The following is a 16,078-nucleotide window of genomic DNA, read 5'->3' on the forward strand; positions in this document are numbered from 1 at the left end:
ACAGGAGATCAGGCTCGCTAAATTGGTCAATATTTCTATGATTCACCTCAAATTCTATATGCAGCTGCAAAAGCCCAATGGATACAAGACTTTGAACGCTCTCAATAAACTGATGATGGTGGGTAGTTGCCTGTGACCCCCCAGAACACACTTCTCTTGGCTAATGCAAGTTCATTTCACATGTGCATGCAGCTGGGTCACTGGATTTATTGTAAAAATCTCTGAACATGAACATGCCAAATTTGAGACCCGTGCAGGTGCCCCTTTTTTAGACCGGTGTATGACATCCTGTAGAAGTGAACACTTTTACTGCAGTAAGTACAATTACCAATGAACTAAGTAAATACATAAAGAAATCATTGAATAAATCAGTAAAAAAAGAAAGAAAGACATTGAGCTTTTGTGCAAAGTTCAAAATCCAAAGCAGCAGACTTGTTTCCTGCATGCAGTGGCCCTAGAACTTCAGGGTTGGATATAATGATTCCTGATCACCATCCTTTAATTGTTGTAGGGACCCATTGATTAGCAGCGATTCTGCCAGGCAATCAACACTCAGCTGGTCTTAGTGTTTTTTTGTGACAGTGAAGAAACTAAATTATGTGGTTATAAATATTGTTATGACTCCAAAAGTTAGGCTTGTTCCAGCGTCACTTGAATATTTTCAAGAATTGCATTGATAAAGATTTGTAGCTGGTACCTCATGGAGTTGGTAGATTCTGGAGCCAAAGTGTATGTTTCTCTTAATACCTTAACTGCTGAAGCCTTTTTTTGGCTATTTGTCATAATGCGCTCTTAGGCATTCATAACTTATTTCCACATAAGCTTTCTATGCCAAATTTGTGTCAGTTTTTCTCGACATAATGGGGATTCTGAAGAACCAAGGGTTTTTGTATTCACCTGGAGGGCTTTTCAGGATAGGTTTGTTCACCTTCCTTGTGAGAGATTAGGGCTCCAATGTTGCCAGCACTGACCTTTCAACCTGCTGCAATCAATAGGACTTCTTCTTGTACACTACGTATTGCCAGTGTTGCCTAGGTTTCTTCATTGCTATGCAGTTGAAGCCTCTCCTTGGCACTTTCTAGACACTCTGGCACTGTGAGACTAATCAGCAGCCCTAGCTAGCTTCAGAGAACATGGACCACAACAAACACAGGAGCAAACCTGCAAACCCAATATTCAAGATGTGCCCCCTAATCATTAGGTTGTGTAGACCATTTTGCTAACTAATCAGTCGATGGAACATCTTTATCAGTCGTAAGAACCTCTTTATTACAGTATCTGCACAAATCTCCAAGATCTGAGAAGATTGTCTTGAGGCATCTCTGATTCCTGCAGGTTCTTCCAGGGGCTTTCCTCAGACCTTTGGATTATAACATCTTTAATATTTGAGTCCTATTTGAGGAGCTCCAGGTTTAAGGTAAATATTACACATGGAGGTAACCGCTCCCCCACTACCGCTCGAGTGTTCTCAGTCTTCAACATGCAAGGTGTGAGGAAGTAACCCCTCCCCCACTACCGTCTTACCATATATCAAATGCTGCAACACATTAATTGTTTTTCTTCCAAAGGTATAAATACTTTTTTCAGACAGTAGCTCAAATATTGTTCAACCAACAGACACTGAGAAAAACTATGCTACAATGAAACAACCGCAATGTGTCCCTCTCCTTGATAGAAGGCTTTTCACAGAAACAGCATTGATTCTCCTCAAACTCTCGGCAGCCTTTGACACAATATCCCACCACAGACTCCACCATATCGGCATCCAAGGGAACGCGTTTAGATAGATCACTTTCACTCCTCACTGTAAGTACCGAAAAGCTCCACCTCCCAAATTTCACCTCTGAATTCAAGGAGATCACCTGTGGTGTCCCCCAGGGCTCATCCCTTAGCCCCACGCTTTTTAACACAAATATGACCCCGCTGGCCAACATCATCAGAAACAACTTCCACAGATGCATGACAAATGTCACTGACTAAATGAAAAACAACTGCCTGCAGCTGATCACAGACAAGATGGAAGTACTGATATTTGGCAACAGCAGCTACACATCGAATGACTCCTGGTGGTCATCAGACCTAGGACCCGCACCCTCTCACTCCGATCATGCCAGAAACCTCTGAATCATCATTTACAACAAGCTCACCATGAAATCACAGATCAAAGTCATCTCCTCCACCTCTGCACTGTGTGCATGCTACATAAGATCTTCAAGTGGCTACCCCTACACTTGAGTCACATTGTGACACAAGCCCTCATCGCCAGCTGACTGGACTACGGCAATGTCCTCTATGAAGGTATTGCCACACACCTCCTACAGAGACGTCCAACTATACAGAACAATGCAGCCAGACTCATCCTTGGCCTTCCCTGATAAACCCACATCCCATCCTTACCCAGGCAACTCCACAGGCTCCTCATACAGAAGATATGCTGATATAGTCTGCATTTATACACATTTATTGTTCGGACATCAGTTTGTATTTAAAACCAGGATTAATGATTTTATCTTCATTTGTTTCTCTTTATAGAGCAGAGGAAACTTCAACCACAGATGTACAAAGGTAAATTCATTTTCAACAATATATGCAGACATTTACACATGTTTTGCCATAGGATATCTTTTGATTAATGTTTCTGCATTTTTCTTACATAGCTTATCACAGTTTTGCTCATACTACTGACCATACTGATAAGTGTTTAGCTCTTTACCTTGTGTCCCTACCGACACACCCTTAGCACGTGGCCATGAATGTGAATGAACGGTGGTGTAATCGCTTCTACTAGATTTGGAATATCTGCTTTTCAGCTCCATCAGAAAGCTGACGAGCAGTTAGGAACCAAGGGCCACATATATTAATAGATTGCTTTGGCCTTGCATCAAGCAAGCTAACATAAGGTTCAACAAGCCACGCATGCCCACCTCGTGTGGCCCTGCATTGCTTGGTGGTTCTGGAGTAACACAACGTAGGGCAAGTCGCGGCCCAGAGGTTCACTGCCCTGAGAAGGCATTCCATGGGTGGAGCGAGGGTGTTACCACACATCCACCAATGGATTCTGAAGCATTTCCAGATTTACCAACACTAGTGCTAAATATCTTTATATTTTCTCCTTGTTGTTTCCTCTGCTGCACACATAGAAAGAGGAAAATGACTCAGAGGACTGTTTTTGGGCAGGAAGGAGTCCCTTCCTGCCCAAAACAATTCTACATGCAACGCAGGCACCCTTGCACCATGGTGCCAATGGTGCCTGTTTTGGTGCTAGGCAGCAGTTTGTGCATCAGAGCAGGCAAAGATCAGAAATGTGCCATATATTTACAGATACGGCACATTCCTGACCTTTTCTTTACATGCAACGTGGCGCTGTAAGGTGTTTTTTTGCTGGATTTCATTGTGTGAAATAATGATAAAGCAGGGCCTGTAAATCAATACTTCATTGAATAGGTTATAGGTGTTCGCAAACATTGTTCGACTGTCCCACAACAGAAACCATTAGCACAGTTCTCAATAGATCACCCACTTTGTGCGGCCTTGCCTGGCTTGATAAATCTAGAGTAATGAAACGGAGCAGAAATCGCTGCGTCGTGTTTCTCTGACTTGGGAAGACTTTGCATTGATGAAGCGTGGGTGGTCCCATGCATCGACCCCTGGATTTTAGTGCATTTCTAGATTTACCATTACTGGTAAACCTGCCAGTGCAGCAAAACCCTACGCCTCCCCAGGTGGGACATAATGAGGGAAAACATCTTTGTTTCTCCTCGTTACTTCCTCTTCACATGTATGCTGCACCAAAGGCTAAAGTAAAGAAAAGGCCAACTTTCTAAAAGTGGCATTTTCAGAATTGAAATTTAAAATGCAACTTTACCATAAGTTGAGATTTTAAATTGTGATTCCAGTGACAATGTGGCGTAACAGCCAGAGCCACAGACTTTGGAGTTGGAGAACCAGGTCTAGCCTCGGCTCAACATCCTGTGATTCTGTGTAAATCAATTAATATGCCGGTGCTTACCAAAAATGAATGTGTCCTTGTGTAACGTAACTGGTGCTCATGTAAAGCACCCCAATACCTTAGGGTAGTGTTTGCGCTACATTAAGCTGCAAAAAAACAAGACACCAGACTTTGGGGTCTTACCTCTTCCCAATTGGAAATTACATTTTTAAAATGAAATAAGGCAATCCTAATGTCAACCTGTGGGAGAGATAGGCCATGCCGAAGTGAAAATAAGTTAAATTGTTTTTCACCACCAGTACTTCTAAAACTTAAAACTATCTGTTCAGATTTTTATATACACTGCACTCTGCCATTGGGGCTGTCCAGGGCCTACCCTATGGGTGAATTATATGTAATAAAAAGGAACATTTGGGCCTGGGCAGGGGGTTATCCTGCAAGGTCCGCATGGCAGTTTAAACACACAGGCTCTGCAATGGCAGGCCTAAGACATGTTTGAAGGGCTGCAGCAGTGGGTAGTATAATCAGTGCTGCAGGCCAACTGGTAGCATTTATTTTACAAGCAGTGGGCACATGTGGTGCACTTTACTGGGGACTTATAGGTAAATTAAATATGACAATTGTGTATATGATAATGGTACCATGCTGTAGGGAAAGAACTTAAGCAATTCAGCACTGGTTAGCAGTGGTAAAGTGCACAGAGTCCTAAGGAAAGCAAAAACGAAGTCAGCAAAAACAGGAGGTCTAAAGGCAAAAAGTTAGGGAAAACCATGCGAAGGGTGCCAAGTCTAACATGGACATTTTTTCTACTACAGTATATTACAGAGAAATTGCATCAGCATTTGGTGAGTTCTAAGTTGTCCTCTCTCAGAGAGCTGGGGAAGGCAGCCGACAAGTGGGCTAGAACCAGGGTGAAAGAAAGGTCCATGGTGGGAGTGACCACAAGCAGGGTGCTCATACTTACGAGCAGGGGAAGGGGGTGAGCAGCAGCAAGGATAAAAAGAAGGGGTTTCTAAAGGCCCCAACGTTCTTCTCAGGAGAGGGCCCCCAGAACTCTTCCCAGTCTAATGGTAGGGGTTACCAAGTTAAGAATTTGGATCCTGGGGCATGCTTTGACTGTCACCAGCCAGTGCAGAAGAGAAGAGATCCAGCATGTTCCAACATCCCCAAGTGGTGGTCCAACCAAGGGATAGACTAGCATAGGTGTTGGGGTGGAAGTGTACTCTGGGAAGGCCAAAGGATATACTGAGGCTACTTTTGTTTTCCTGGGTGGGGTGGATGTTAAAGCCCTGGCTGTCTCACCTCCTAGCCTGGAGAAGTATATACTAGGTCAAAGATCAATGGGACTAAAGTAGAGGCTCTGAGGAATACAGGTGCCAGTGTCACTATGGCTTCCCCGGACCACATGATACCTGGTGTTAGTCAGCAGGTGACCATTGCTGACAATGAGTCTAAGTTCCATCCAATGCCCTTGGAAAGCTTAGAGTGGAGAGGGATTGCTGCCTTAAAGAAGGTGGTTATGTCCCCTGCCATCCCAGTGGAGGGTCTGTTGGGAAATGATCTTGAGAATTCTGCATGGTCTTATCTTTCCCCAATTGGAAATTACACTTGTAAAATAAAATAAGGCGATCCAAAGTGTTTTTCACCACCAGAACCTTTAAAACTTAAAACCATCTGTCCAGCTTTTTTAATTTACTGCACTCTACCATTGGGGCTGTCCAGGGCCTACCCTATGGGTGAATTACATAGAATAAAAGGAACGTTTGGGCCTGGCCAGGGGGTTATTCTGCAAGGTCGGCATGGCAGCTTAAACTGCACCCACAGGCTCTGCAATGGCAGACCTAAGACATGTTTGAAGGGTTGCTGAAGTGGGTAGTATAGTAAGTGCCTCAGGCCAACTGGTAGCATTTAATTTACAAGCCCTTGGCACATGTGGTGCACTTTACTAGGGACATATGGGTAAATTGAAAATGCCATTTGTATATATGATAATGTTACCATGTTTTAGGGAAAGAACTTAAGCAATTTAGCACTGGTTAGCAGTGGCAACGTGCACAGAGTCCTAAGGCCGACAACAACGAAGTCAGCAAAAACAGGAAGTCTGAAGGCAAAACGTTACGGGTAACCAGGCCAAGGATGCCAAGCCTCACAAGCACATTCTGTCTGATTGTATCACAGAGAAATTGCCTTCTCCCAGAGAGCTGGGGAAGGCAGCTGACAAGTGGGCTAGAAGAACCAGGGTGAAAAAAGGTCCATGGTGGGAGTGACCACAAGAAGGGTACTCAGACTTACGAACAGGGGAAGGGGGTGAGCAACAACAAGGATAAAAAGAAGGAGTTTCTAAAGGCCCCCAATGTTCTTCTCAGGAGAGGGCCCCCAGTACTCTTCCCAGTCTAATGGTAGGGGTTACCAAGTTAATAATTTGGATCCTAGAAAGGCATCTAGGGCATGCTTTGACTGTCACCAGCCAGTGCAGAAGAGAGGAGATCCAGCATGCTCCAACATCCCCAAGTGGTGGTCAAACCAAGGGATAGACTAGCATAGGTGTGGGGATGGAAGTGTTCTCTGGGAAGACCAAAGGATATACTGAGGTTACTTTTGTTTTCCTGGGTGGGGTGGATGTTGAAACCCTGGCTCTCTTACCTCGAAGCCTGGAGAAGTATAGACAGTGGTCCAACATCAATGGTACTGAAGTAGAGGCTCTGAAGGATACAGGTGCCAGCGTTACCATGGTGTTTTGCAAACTAAACGGGAGTGATTCACAAGAGGCTGAAATCAAGTCAATATTATGAAGAAAGGGTACCTCTTGGACAATAAATCATTTCAATTTTTTAATACATTAGGTCTGTGTTCTTTACCTTCGTATCTGCTCACATTATGAGCTTACATGATTATAAAATGCAATTCTACTGGGAAAAGACATGCATACCGTTTCATAACATGTGCAATACAGATCATACGAACAATGTGTTATGGTTTCATCAGTACATCATTTACATCAGTCTTTTGTTTTGACTTTTTTTTTAAGCTCACATACACATTCTTGCATAGTCATATCATACTTTTCAGAGTTGTGCTTGTATGCTAATCATTGTACAAGGCATGCAAACTTTTTTGTGTGCAAAAAAGTAAAAAATCAAAGCAATAGCAGATTATGAAGTCCAAAATTAGTGACCAGTATTTACATGTGAATCAATGATAAAACCTTGTTGTGTCCTACTCCTTTTGATACGTGTACCAGGGAAAAAAGCCTGATAATTCTTAGTACTAGTCATTTAATGGTCCAAATAGTTTGGAGAACAGAGCAAGTCTCAAGATGTTGTTTATCAATGAGAGGGAAACCATCTTGCTTTAGTTGTCACCTCGGTTTATATGACCTTGTTTTCAATTCGGTTTCAGAGTAGAGACAAAAAGGCTCCTGGCCTCAAGACAAGGGTCGGGGAGAGAGAAAAAGTGTGCCGACGCATTTCGACCTTTGTGCAAGGGATCGTGAGATTTCAAAGAAGGTCTTTCCCAGGGCTAGGTTTTGTTAGGGTAGGACGCTGTGATTTAAAGAGAGATAATACAAAAGTGTCAGTGCCTCATTATGAATGCTAATTGAGGTGTAGAATTATTATAGCATCAAGAAATATCATACCTATTGAGGAGCAAGTATTCTCCTATGTGGTAGATCACTCAAGCATCTGTATTCTGGCTCATTATTCACTTTTTTCAGCTTGTGGTCGCTGTATGAGGAAGATAGAGAAAGTTTTGTCAAATGGGTGGAGTTTTAATTGGTCATAAACATATCCACATAATCGAGAGTCTTTTATGTGCGCATAGAGGAAAAAAGTGGTGTATCTCTCCACGAGTAGCTGTGCCATGGCGTGCGCATGTTGGTAACTGCCTGTACAAGCGGTTTTCGAAAGAGCAGAAAGCAAAAGGGAGGAAGCGTGGTTTAGATTCAAAATTAACACCTTAGTGCTTTGCCCGCATGCTTCCCTGCAAACCGTGAGTCGGAGTCAGGATTCAGCGGTGTACCTAAATGGTTACCTTTTTTGGTATAACACCGCTTCCTTCGTAATGCATCAATCTCTTTTCTTCGAAGCTCGCCTAGTAATTTCAGCATTTGGTTCTGGGTTCGTCTACATCGTATATTGCGTGATTACGTCTACATTGCATAACTGGCTTTTTGTTAATGTTGTGTGGTGGCGCATACGAGTGGGGACGGAAAAGCGTGATTCAACTAGGGAAAAGTGCCTGACTTCCTTTTCAATTTCCATGGTTATGTATCTGTAGGTCCGAGAAATTAAAACTACAAATACGTGTACAGCATGGCATCGTGGAAAGATTTCCAGTGAGATATCGGCCGAAGGGATACTAATATAAAATAGTATTCCCAAAAGCCTGTGGGTGATCAATGTTGGTATTTCTGAAGTTCATGTGGCTTGTACAGGAACTGGCCTGATTTAAAAGCAGTGCAGTATTTCTGAAAGTTCATTTGGACCATTATCAGTGGTGCCGAGTTTGAAAATATATCTGGCTTCGAAGCTAGCCAATAATGTGTCTGTATTCTGACCTGTCACATGTTTTAATACTGTCCACTTTATGTCTTGTGGTCCATGATTTTTGTCTATGCAGTGTTTTACCATAGGGGCTGTCACAACTTTACATTTGATTCGTGATCTATGTTGGGTCACTCGTGTTTTTATTTGTTGTGTTGTTTTCCCAACATATGCCAAGTTGCAAAGACATGTTACACAATACACCATATTGGACGTGTTGCAGTTGGTAAATTCTTCGTGGGAAATACTTTCCATAGGAGAAGACGCTCCCTTCAATAGTACTGCCACACGAGTTACAGTTGCCACATCAATGGTGTCCTTTTACTGGAGGCAGTGCAAGCATGGTTCGTAATGTGGGTTGGATCCTTTTCAGTTTGGTGTTCGTACGTACCAGATGGTCTCTAATACTTTTGTTCTTTTAGGGCAAAGGTGGGCATTTCCATAAACATCTCAAGTCCTTTGAGACTGTGCCAGTTTTTCCTCACAATCTTTTTGATTTTGTTGGTAGAACGGGAGAAGGTGGTTATGCAGACCAAGGACATCTCTTTCGGTTTGTCCTTCGGTGTTAGAAGTGATTCCCTCGGTATGTACCAAGCTCTTTTGATCGCTCGTTTTGTCAGCTTGCGAGGATAGTTTCACTCAACCAGCTTTTCCAGCGGTATTTTTGCGTTTTCAAAGTAATCTTCCTTTTTTGAGCAAATGCACCTTATTCGCAGAAATTGACTAAATGGGAGATTATCCTTCAAATTCCTTTGGTGAAAGCTGGTGAAATGAAGAAACGTATTTCTATCCGTGTTTTTAGTAAACAGAGCAGTGATTAGAATACCATCTTCATGGATATTTGGATTTCTCTGATTCAACCAATTGTGGAAGGTCTGAAGGCTTTGTGGCGGGCCTCTCCAGAGCATAAAGATGTCGTCTATATATCACCGCCATGTTTTTATATGCCCATCGAACGGATTGTTATTATAAATCCAGCGTTCTTCATAGAGTGCCATATACATTATGGCCATCTCTGGAGCAAAAGGACATCCCTGAAATTCTCAGAATGAGATGGGATGTCCTGTCATTGTGTCTCTTGTTTGGCTACAGAGAGGTGCAACAGAAGGCAGTTGGCTTTTGCCCCTTTGGACTTCAATCAATCAATCAATCAGGATTCTTCTAGAGTGAAACTACTCACCCATTAGGGTCTCAAGACTCTGTGGGGGGGTGGAGGGGACGGGTGGGGAGATCTTCAGGTCAGTCGAGGAGCCAGGTCTTGAAGACTTTACAGAATGATGATTGCCTGTGATGTAGAGGCAAGGAGTTCCAGGTCCTCTCAGCGAGGTAGGATAAGCATCTTTCTCAAGCTGGCCAGGATGGCCAAACTTTTATTTGGCTAGCCTGTAAGAGGTCTATTGAGTGTAGTTAGGGAAGACTAGGAGAAGCATCTCATATTGGACTATGTACTTGGCCTGCGTTCACTTATGGCTGAATACATGAAGAGGGCACGTAAAAATCTGAAGGTCAGTCAGGAGCTTCTCAAGCTCAGGCATGACCAAATGTCAGCACAGGTTGAGTATGAAGCAGGCCAGTTTGTGTAGTTGTCGGAGCCTATGGCACCCATGGTCCTATAGGAAAAGTGTCCTAGGCCCTACTCTATTTTGGAGAATAAAGGAGAAGTCACCTGCTTGGCAGAGTTAGGCACCCCTAGGGGCCCTAACAGGGTATTCTATGTCAATCACCTAAAACCATACCAAGACAGGGCTGACATGACCATGCTGATCTTTCCTAATAGTGATCAGGAGAAGGGAACTGAACCTCTCCCTGGCTTGCTGTCAAACAACCCGCAAGATGGCTCAGTTGAGGGGGTTTTCTTGTCAGACTCCCTTACTGACCAAAAGCAGACGTCCTGCAGGCAAGAAATAAATTAGTTTCCTGAGCTCTTCTCCTTGACCCCTGGTTAGACAACATGGCGTGTACATGATGTGGTCACTGGTGACTGTCTCCTTGCCAAAAATTATATATAAAGACTGTCTGACCATGTCAAAAGTTGCATCAAAGCTGAACTAAGGAAGATGATAGAGCTAGGGATAATATCACCTTCTGACAGACCCTGGGCTAGCCCAGTAGCTCTGGTCCCCAAACATCACTCAAAGGGTGGAAAACCAGAGATGAGATTTTGTGTGAATTTCAGGGGGTTGAATGCAGTGACTACACCGATGTACACCCCATCCCAGGGAACTGATGATCTCATTGACCGTATGCAGCCAAATTCCAAAGTAATTTTGACTTAATATCAGGGTACTGGTAGATTGGACTCAACCAAGGAGCAAAAGCAAGCTTACCATTTTTGACCCCAGAGGGTCACTTTCTGTTTAAAGTGATACTCTTTGGTCTGAAAAATACACCTGCCACTTTCCAAATGTAGGTGAACAGAGTTCTCTCAGGACTGGGCAACTTTAGTGCAACATATCTTGATGATATTGTTGGATTTAGTTCTATCAGGGAGGATCGCCTGGTCCACCTTATGTAAGTTTTACAGGCCTGGCAGCAGGCAGGCAGGCCTAACTATCAAGGCCAGTACATTTCAGATAGGGCAGAGTTATGTTGTCTACTTGGGCCACCTTGTAGGTAGAAGCCAAATGCAACCTCTCCAATCCAATATTCTGGAGTGGGAAGCTCTCAAGACGAAGACCCAAGACTGGGCTTTCTTTGGCTTGACTGGGTACTACAGGAGGATTGTGGAGGGGTATGGCACTATTCACTCAACCTGCCTCCAAAAACCGCGAAAGGCCAACTGCATTGGCATCAGGAAGCCAAAAGGCATTTGACACCCTGAAAGAGGATATGTGGTCAGTGCCTTACCTTGAAGGTACCCGAATATGGAAAGGAGTTCATTGTCCAAACAGACTCCTCTGCACATGGGATGGGGGCAGTGTGGTCATAAACAAATGATGAGGGCCAGGATCAACCAGCTTGCAATATCAGGAGTTGCCTGCTTCGTAAAGAGCAGCATTACAGTGCCACTGAGAGGGAAGCCTTTGTTGTTTTTTCATCCCTGAAGAAGCAGAGACTCCACCTGTTTGGGACTTACTTCAAGGTTCAAACTACCCACATGCCTCTTAGATGGCTGATGCAGATGAGAGGAAAGAATCCAAAATTGTTGAGGTGGCCCATTTTCCTACAGGGTATGGATTTTACAGTGGAACACAGACCAGGGACAGACCATGCCAATGGAGACGGCCTTTCCAGGCTTTTCCACTTAGACAATAAGAACTGCCAGGGTTTTAGTTAGTTGCTCCTCACCTTTTGTCTGGCGGAGGTTATGTAGGAAAGTTCCCTTTTGTGTCGTCACCCCCACACTTTTTACTCCAAAGCTGATGGTTATGACTCTCAAAGTTCACCAGAACCTGCTGTCCAGGCCTCAGTGCCAGAGCTCTCTCCCTAAAACACGATGTAGCAAGTTGGTACTGCCAGTATGCAAGGACTTTAATCCCCTTATAAGTCCCTAGAAAAGGTCTACCAAGGGTACCCAGGGCGTGGGTGTTAAAGGGGTCACCAGGGCCAGAACCACTTTTGGTAAAGTTAGATTTTAAATTACAATTTTGAAAATGCCACTTTTATAAAGTTGCATTTTCCTGTCTTAGCCATTTACTGCCTGTAGCTTGTTCTGGATCACATGAGTATGTGTAGCTGACAGTTGGGCTTTGTGTATTCCTTCTGGACAGCCCCACACAAGAGAGAGCTTAGGTGTGCCTGTATGAGCCATCACTGGCAGGATGGGAGATGGGAGAAGGGAGCTGGACGCGGCCCTACTTACACTTCAATAGGCTATGTCCTGCCTCCACACAAAATAATGAATACCCCATGTAGACAGTTATGAGCCAGGGAGGTGAAGGCATGATGCCTGGGGACCCCAAAGGGAAACCTCTGGAAGCTTTTCCCCAAGTTCAAAGGCAAAGTTTGGAAGAGGTACACTGGCTACCTTTTAAAAAGAGTGTTGCTTTCAAAGCCTAATGTATAGCTCACAAAGCTCTTAACTGAAAAGGCTCTGAGTACCTCGAGAGAAACTTTTGTTGGCAAGCACCAAATAGATATTTATGGTTGGCTGGCTCCAGTAAGGTGGTGCCAAAGGTCTACAGAGCCTCCTTGGTTGGACATTTTTTGTCTACTCTACTTCCCAGCTCTGGAACCAGATGCCTTTAGACCTTAGAAAACATCTAAAGACATGGCTTTTCACTTCCTCACTATAGTTCCTCACTTTTTCTGTTGGATAGCAGACAGTAGTGGCAAGACTTCTTCGGGTATACATTGTGCTCTACAAATGCAATATCAATATCACACATCACATCTGCTGCGTGGATCGGAACCGTTGCTTAGACTCGCATTGCTTGGCAGCCTGTCTTTGCATCAGAACTGCCACTGCCCAATGCATCCTCGACACAGGCCCTCACATCTCTTGTCGGTGTCAGCCTCAATGACGATGACAGACTCTGTATCACAGCCTCGCACCGGCCTAATTAGGTCCATGCAGTCGGCCTGCACTCCATTGTGGTCGGCTTGAACTTGTGACATAGGTCAGTTCACAAAATACTATTCCATTCACAAAATGGAATTGTGCATAATTTGCTGTCTCTTATTGTGAATAGAATAATAGTGCATCAGACCCTCAGTCCTTTGAATTGTGAGTGTCTAGTTCTGTTTTTAGAAGTTGTGCGTGGCCCATGTTGTGAGGTTTTACTCTTGAGGGAATTCCAGATTCCTGTGCCCTGAATTGTCAAATATTTGCCTCTGTGTTTCTTCCCTTTGTGGCTGTCTCATTGATGAGATGTGTGATTGACACTCTAGGTTCCTGGAGAGATGTAAAAGAAACCTGGTGTATGTATGTGGTTATGTTCACTGTTTCTGTAATAAGCAGAGAGTGACTGCTTGTAGCCTGTCTCTTGTTCTGCTTCTTGAAATTGGGATCAGCTGTCTTCATAGGGCCCTGTCTCTTTTCCCTGAATTAATGTAATAGGGAACAAGTGTCTGCCTATAGCTTTGTATTTTGTTTGTGAGCGGGGACAACAGGGAACTGGTGTCTGCAAAAGCCCTGTCCCTTGTTCCTGAACGAGTGTAAAAAGACAACAGTGTCTGCATGTAGCCATATCCTGTATTCCTGGTTGGATGTAATAAGAAGCCAGTGTGTCCAATTAGCTCTGACTTTTATTATTGAGCAATTATAATAGGATATGTCCCTCCCTGTTGGATGGAGTGAATAAGAAACTGGTGTTATCTGTATGCAGTCCTGCCCCTTTTTGTTGGATGGATTTATTAGGAAACTGGTGTCTGCATGCAGCCCTGTCCTTTATTGTTGGATGAATGTAATAAGAAACTGGTGTCTGCATGCTGCCCTGCCCCCTATTGTTGGATGGATTTAATAGGAAGCAGGTGTCTGCATGCAGTCATGTCCCTTATTGTTGGATGGATTTAATAGGAAGCAGGTGTCTGCATGACGTCCCGTGCCTTATTGTTGTATTGATGTAATAAGGAGCCAGTTTCTGCATGCACTGATGTCCCTTATTTTTTAATGGATGTAACATGGGGAAAGTGTCTGCAGACAGTCCTGTCCCTTATTGTTGGATGAATGTAATAGGAAGCTAGTGTCTGCATGTAGTCCTGTACCCTATTGTTGCATGGATGTCATGGGAAGACAGTGTCTGCATATAGTCTTGTACCTTATTGTTGGATGGATGTAATGGGAAGCCGGTGTCTGCATGAAGTCCTGTCGCTTATTGTTGGTTGGATGTAATAGAAGTGCGGTCTCTGCATTGAGCTGTGTCACTTTTGCATAAATGGTTGTAATTGGTAGCGTGTCTTGGATGCAGCCCTGTCCTTTGGTTCAGCAGGTCTTGTGTGGAGCACAATGAGTGTTTGACTTGATTTGTTACTCCTACAGGAACCAAGAGATACCTTTCAGTCATGGATTTACAAGGGTGTGTTTCTGTTGAATCTAGACATAGTGACACTCCTGTTTCAGTCTTTTCTCCTCCTCTTGATCTTTTCCAGTGTAGATAATAAAGAGCTACCTCAGGTCTGACCCACCTAGAGGTCATGTGATAACATTGGGGAGAGAATTTGTTTCTGAACAAAAATATAGCAAACATGATCCCAGTGAACTTGAGATAATCTTTCTTATAGAATGTCTGAAGGCATTTCCAGGTTTCTTGTCATCGTAAAGGTAGTATTTTTCGATTCAGAGGTTTCTAATGTTTTGCGTTTATTTATACTGTCTCAAAAAATGAAGAGACCAGAGTGACCTTGTCTTTTCCTCCTCAGAATCCATCGTCCTGGATCCGAGCACAGCTCAGCCTGCACTCAAGATCTCTCCAGATGGAAAGAGCGTCTCAAGACTTTCTAGTAAACAAAATGTTGCCAAGAATGCAAAGAGATTTCGGCACCTTTCTTGTGTTTTTGGAACTGAAGGCTTCACCTCTGGGAAGCATTACTGGGAGCTGACGGTGCACAAAAGTAGTCTTGACACAAATTTCTTTATATCGTGGTGTGTGGGGGTGGCCAGGCAGTCTGTTACTAGGAATTACTTTGCAAAGTCACTTCAGCCTGAGAGTGGCTTCTGGGTTTTGACGCGCTATACAGATTATAGTGTCATTCAGGCCATGCATGGTGACCTTTCAACACCAATACCATTAGTAAGTCACATTGGAGTTTACCTGGACTACGAGGAAGGGCTGGTGTCCTTCTTCAATGCTGAGACCCAGGAGCACCTCTTCACCTACACAGATACCTTCACAGAGAAGGTCTTTGCTGTGGTTTGTAACTACCTGTCCTCAGCCATAGAGCTGAGTTAAACGGTGGAGGAGCAGGCCTGTAGATGTGTGTCTTTGATCATTTCTAGAATTCACTTCCTTAGAGGAAGAGCTGCTGTAAATCATGCTCAGAACTGATTTACCTATTTCAAGGCAGTAATTTCCATTTATAAAGAATCAGGATTTTGGATTTGAATTCCTTGTGTGTTTTGGTTCATGCTGAAAGTTGCTACAACACGTCTACAAAAGTAAGGGACATTTGTTTCTGCCACTTCAAGGCTTAAAATAAATGATGTGCTAGATTACAGGTCTTGCAAGTCTGTTGTCATTGCTCTCACCTACACACTCATACTGTCAGGCCCATTCATCCCATGGATCACTTCATTTCTGCTAGACGTTGAGACTTCACCCCTCCGCTGCCAGGCCTTTTCCCCCTTGTGCTAAGCCTTTTTTGGGCTATTTGGGGTAGTGCGTGCTTAGGCCCCTGTAACTTTTTGACCACAGAAGGTATCCACGCCAAATTTGCGTCCTTTTCTTCCTACATCATGGGGATTGTAAAGTTACCCAGGGTTTGTGGATTCTCTTAGAGGGTTCCCAGAAATTAGCCAAAATACAGCTAAAATTTGTTTTTTTGGGGAAAAATTGGAAAAAAGGGCTGCAAATGAAAGCATCTCGGTTTTTCCCTGCAAATGGTATCAAAAAAGGGTTTGTGGGGCAGAAATTACCATTTCCCCAGCTTTTAGGGAGTGATAGACTTTTGTCATATAACCAACAGTTTTTTACACAGTTTCGGCATT

General features: G+C 43.7%; 1 protein-coding gene across 1 annotated transcript in view; it reads left to right on the forward strand.

Moving 5' to 3' along the window:
* Window positions 1-15,588, forward strand: part of LOC146839193 (CD5 antigen-like) — a 416,800-nt gene extending 401,212 nt beyond the window's left edge. Inside the window, exons 8-9 of the mRNA XM_085603211.1 lie at window positions 2,533-2,565; window positions 14,794-15,588. Coding sequence (XP_085459337.1) covers window positions 2,533-2,565; window positions 14,794-15,323 — 563 coding nt within the window. The 3' untranslated portion in view covers window positions 15,324-15,588. The remainder of the gene's footprint in view (window positions 1-2,532; window positions 2,566-14,793) is intronic.
* Window positions 15,589-16,078: the final 490 nt, after the last annotated feature.

The sequence above is a fragment of the Triturus cristatus genome, chromosome 4_2, assembly GCF_964204655.1.
Source record: "Triturus cristatus chromosome 4_2, aTriCri1.1, whole genome shotgun sequence".
NCBI classification, from domain to species: Eukaryota; Metazoa; Chordata; class Amphibia; order Caudata; family Salamandridae; genus Triturus; species Triturus cristatus.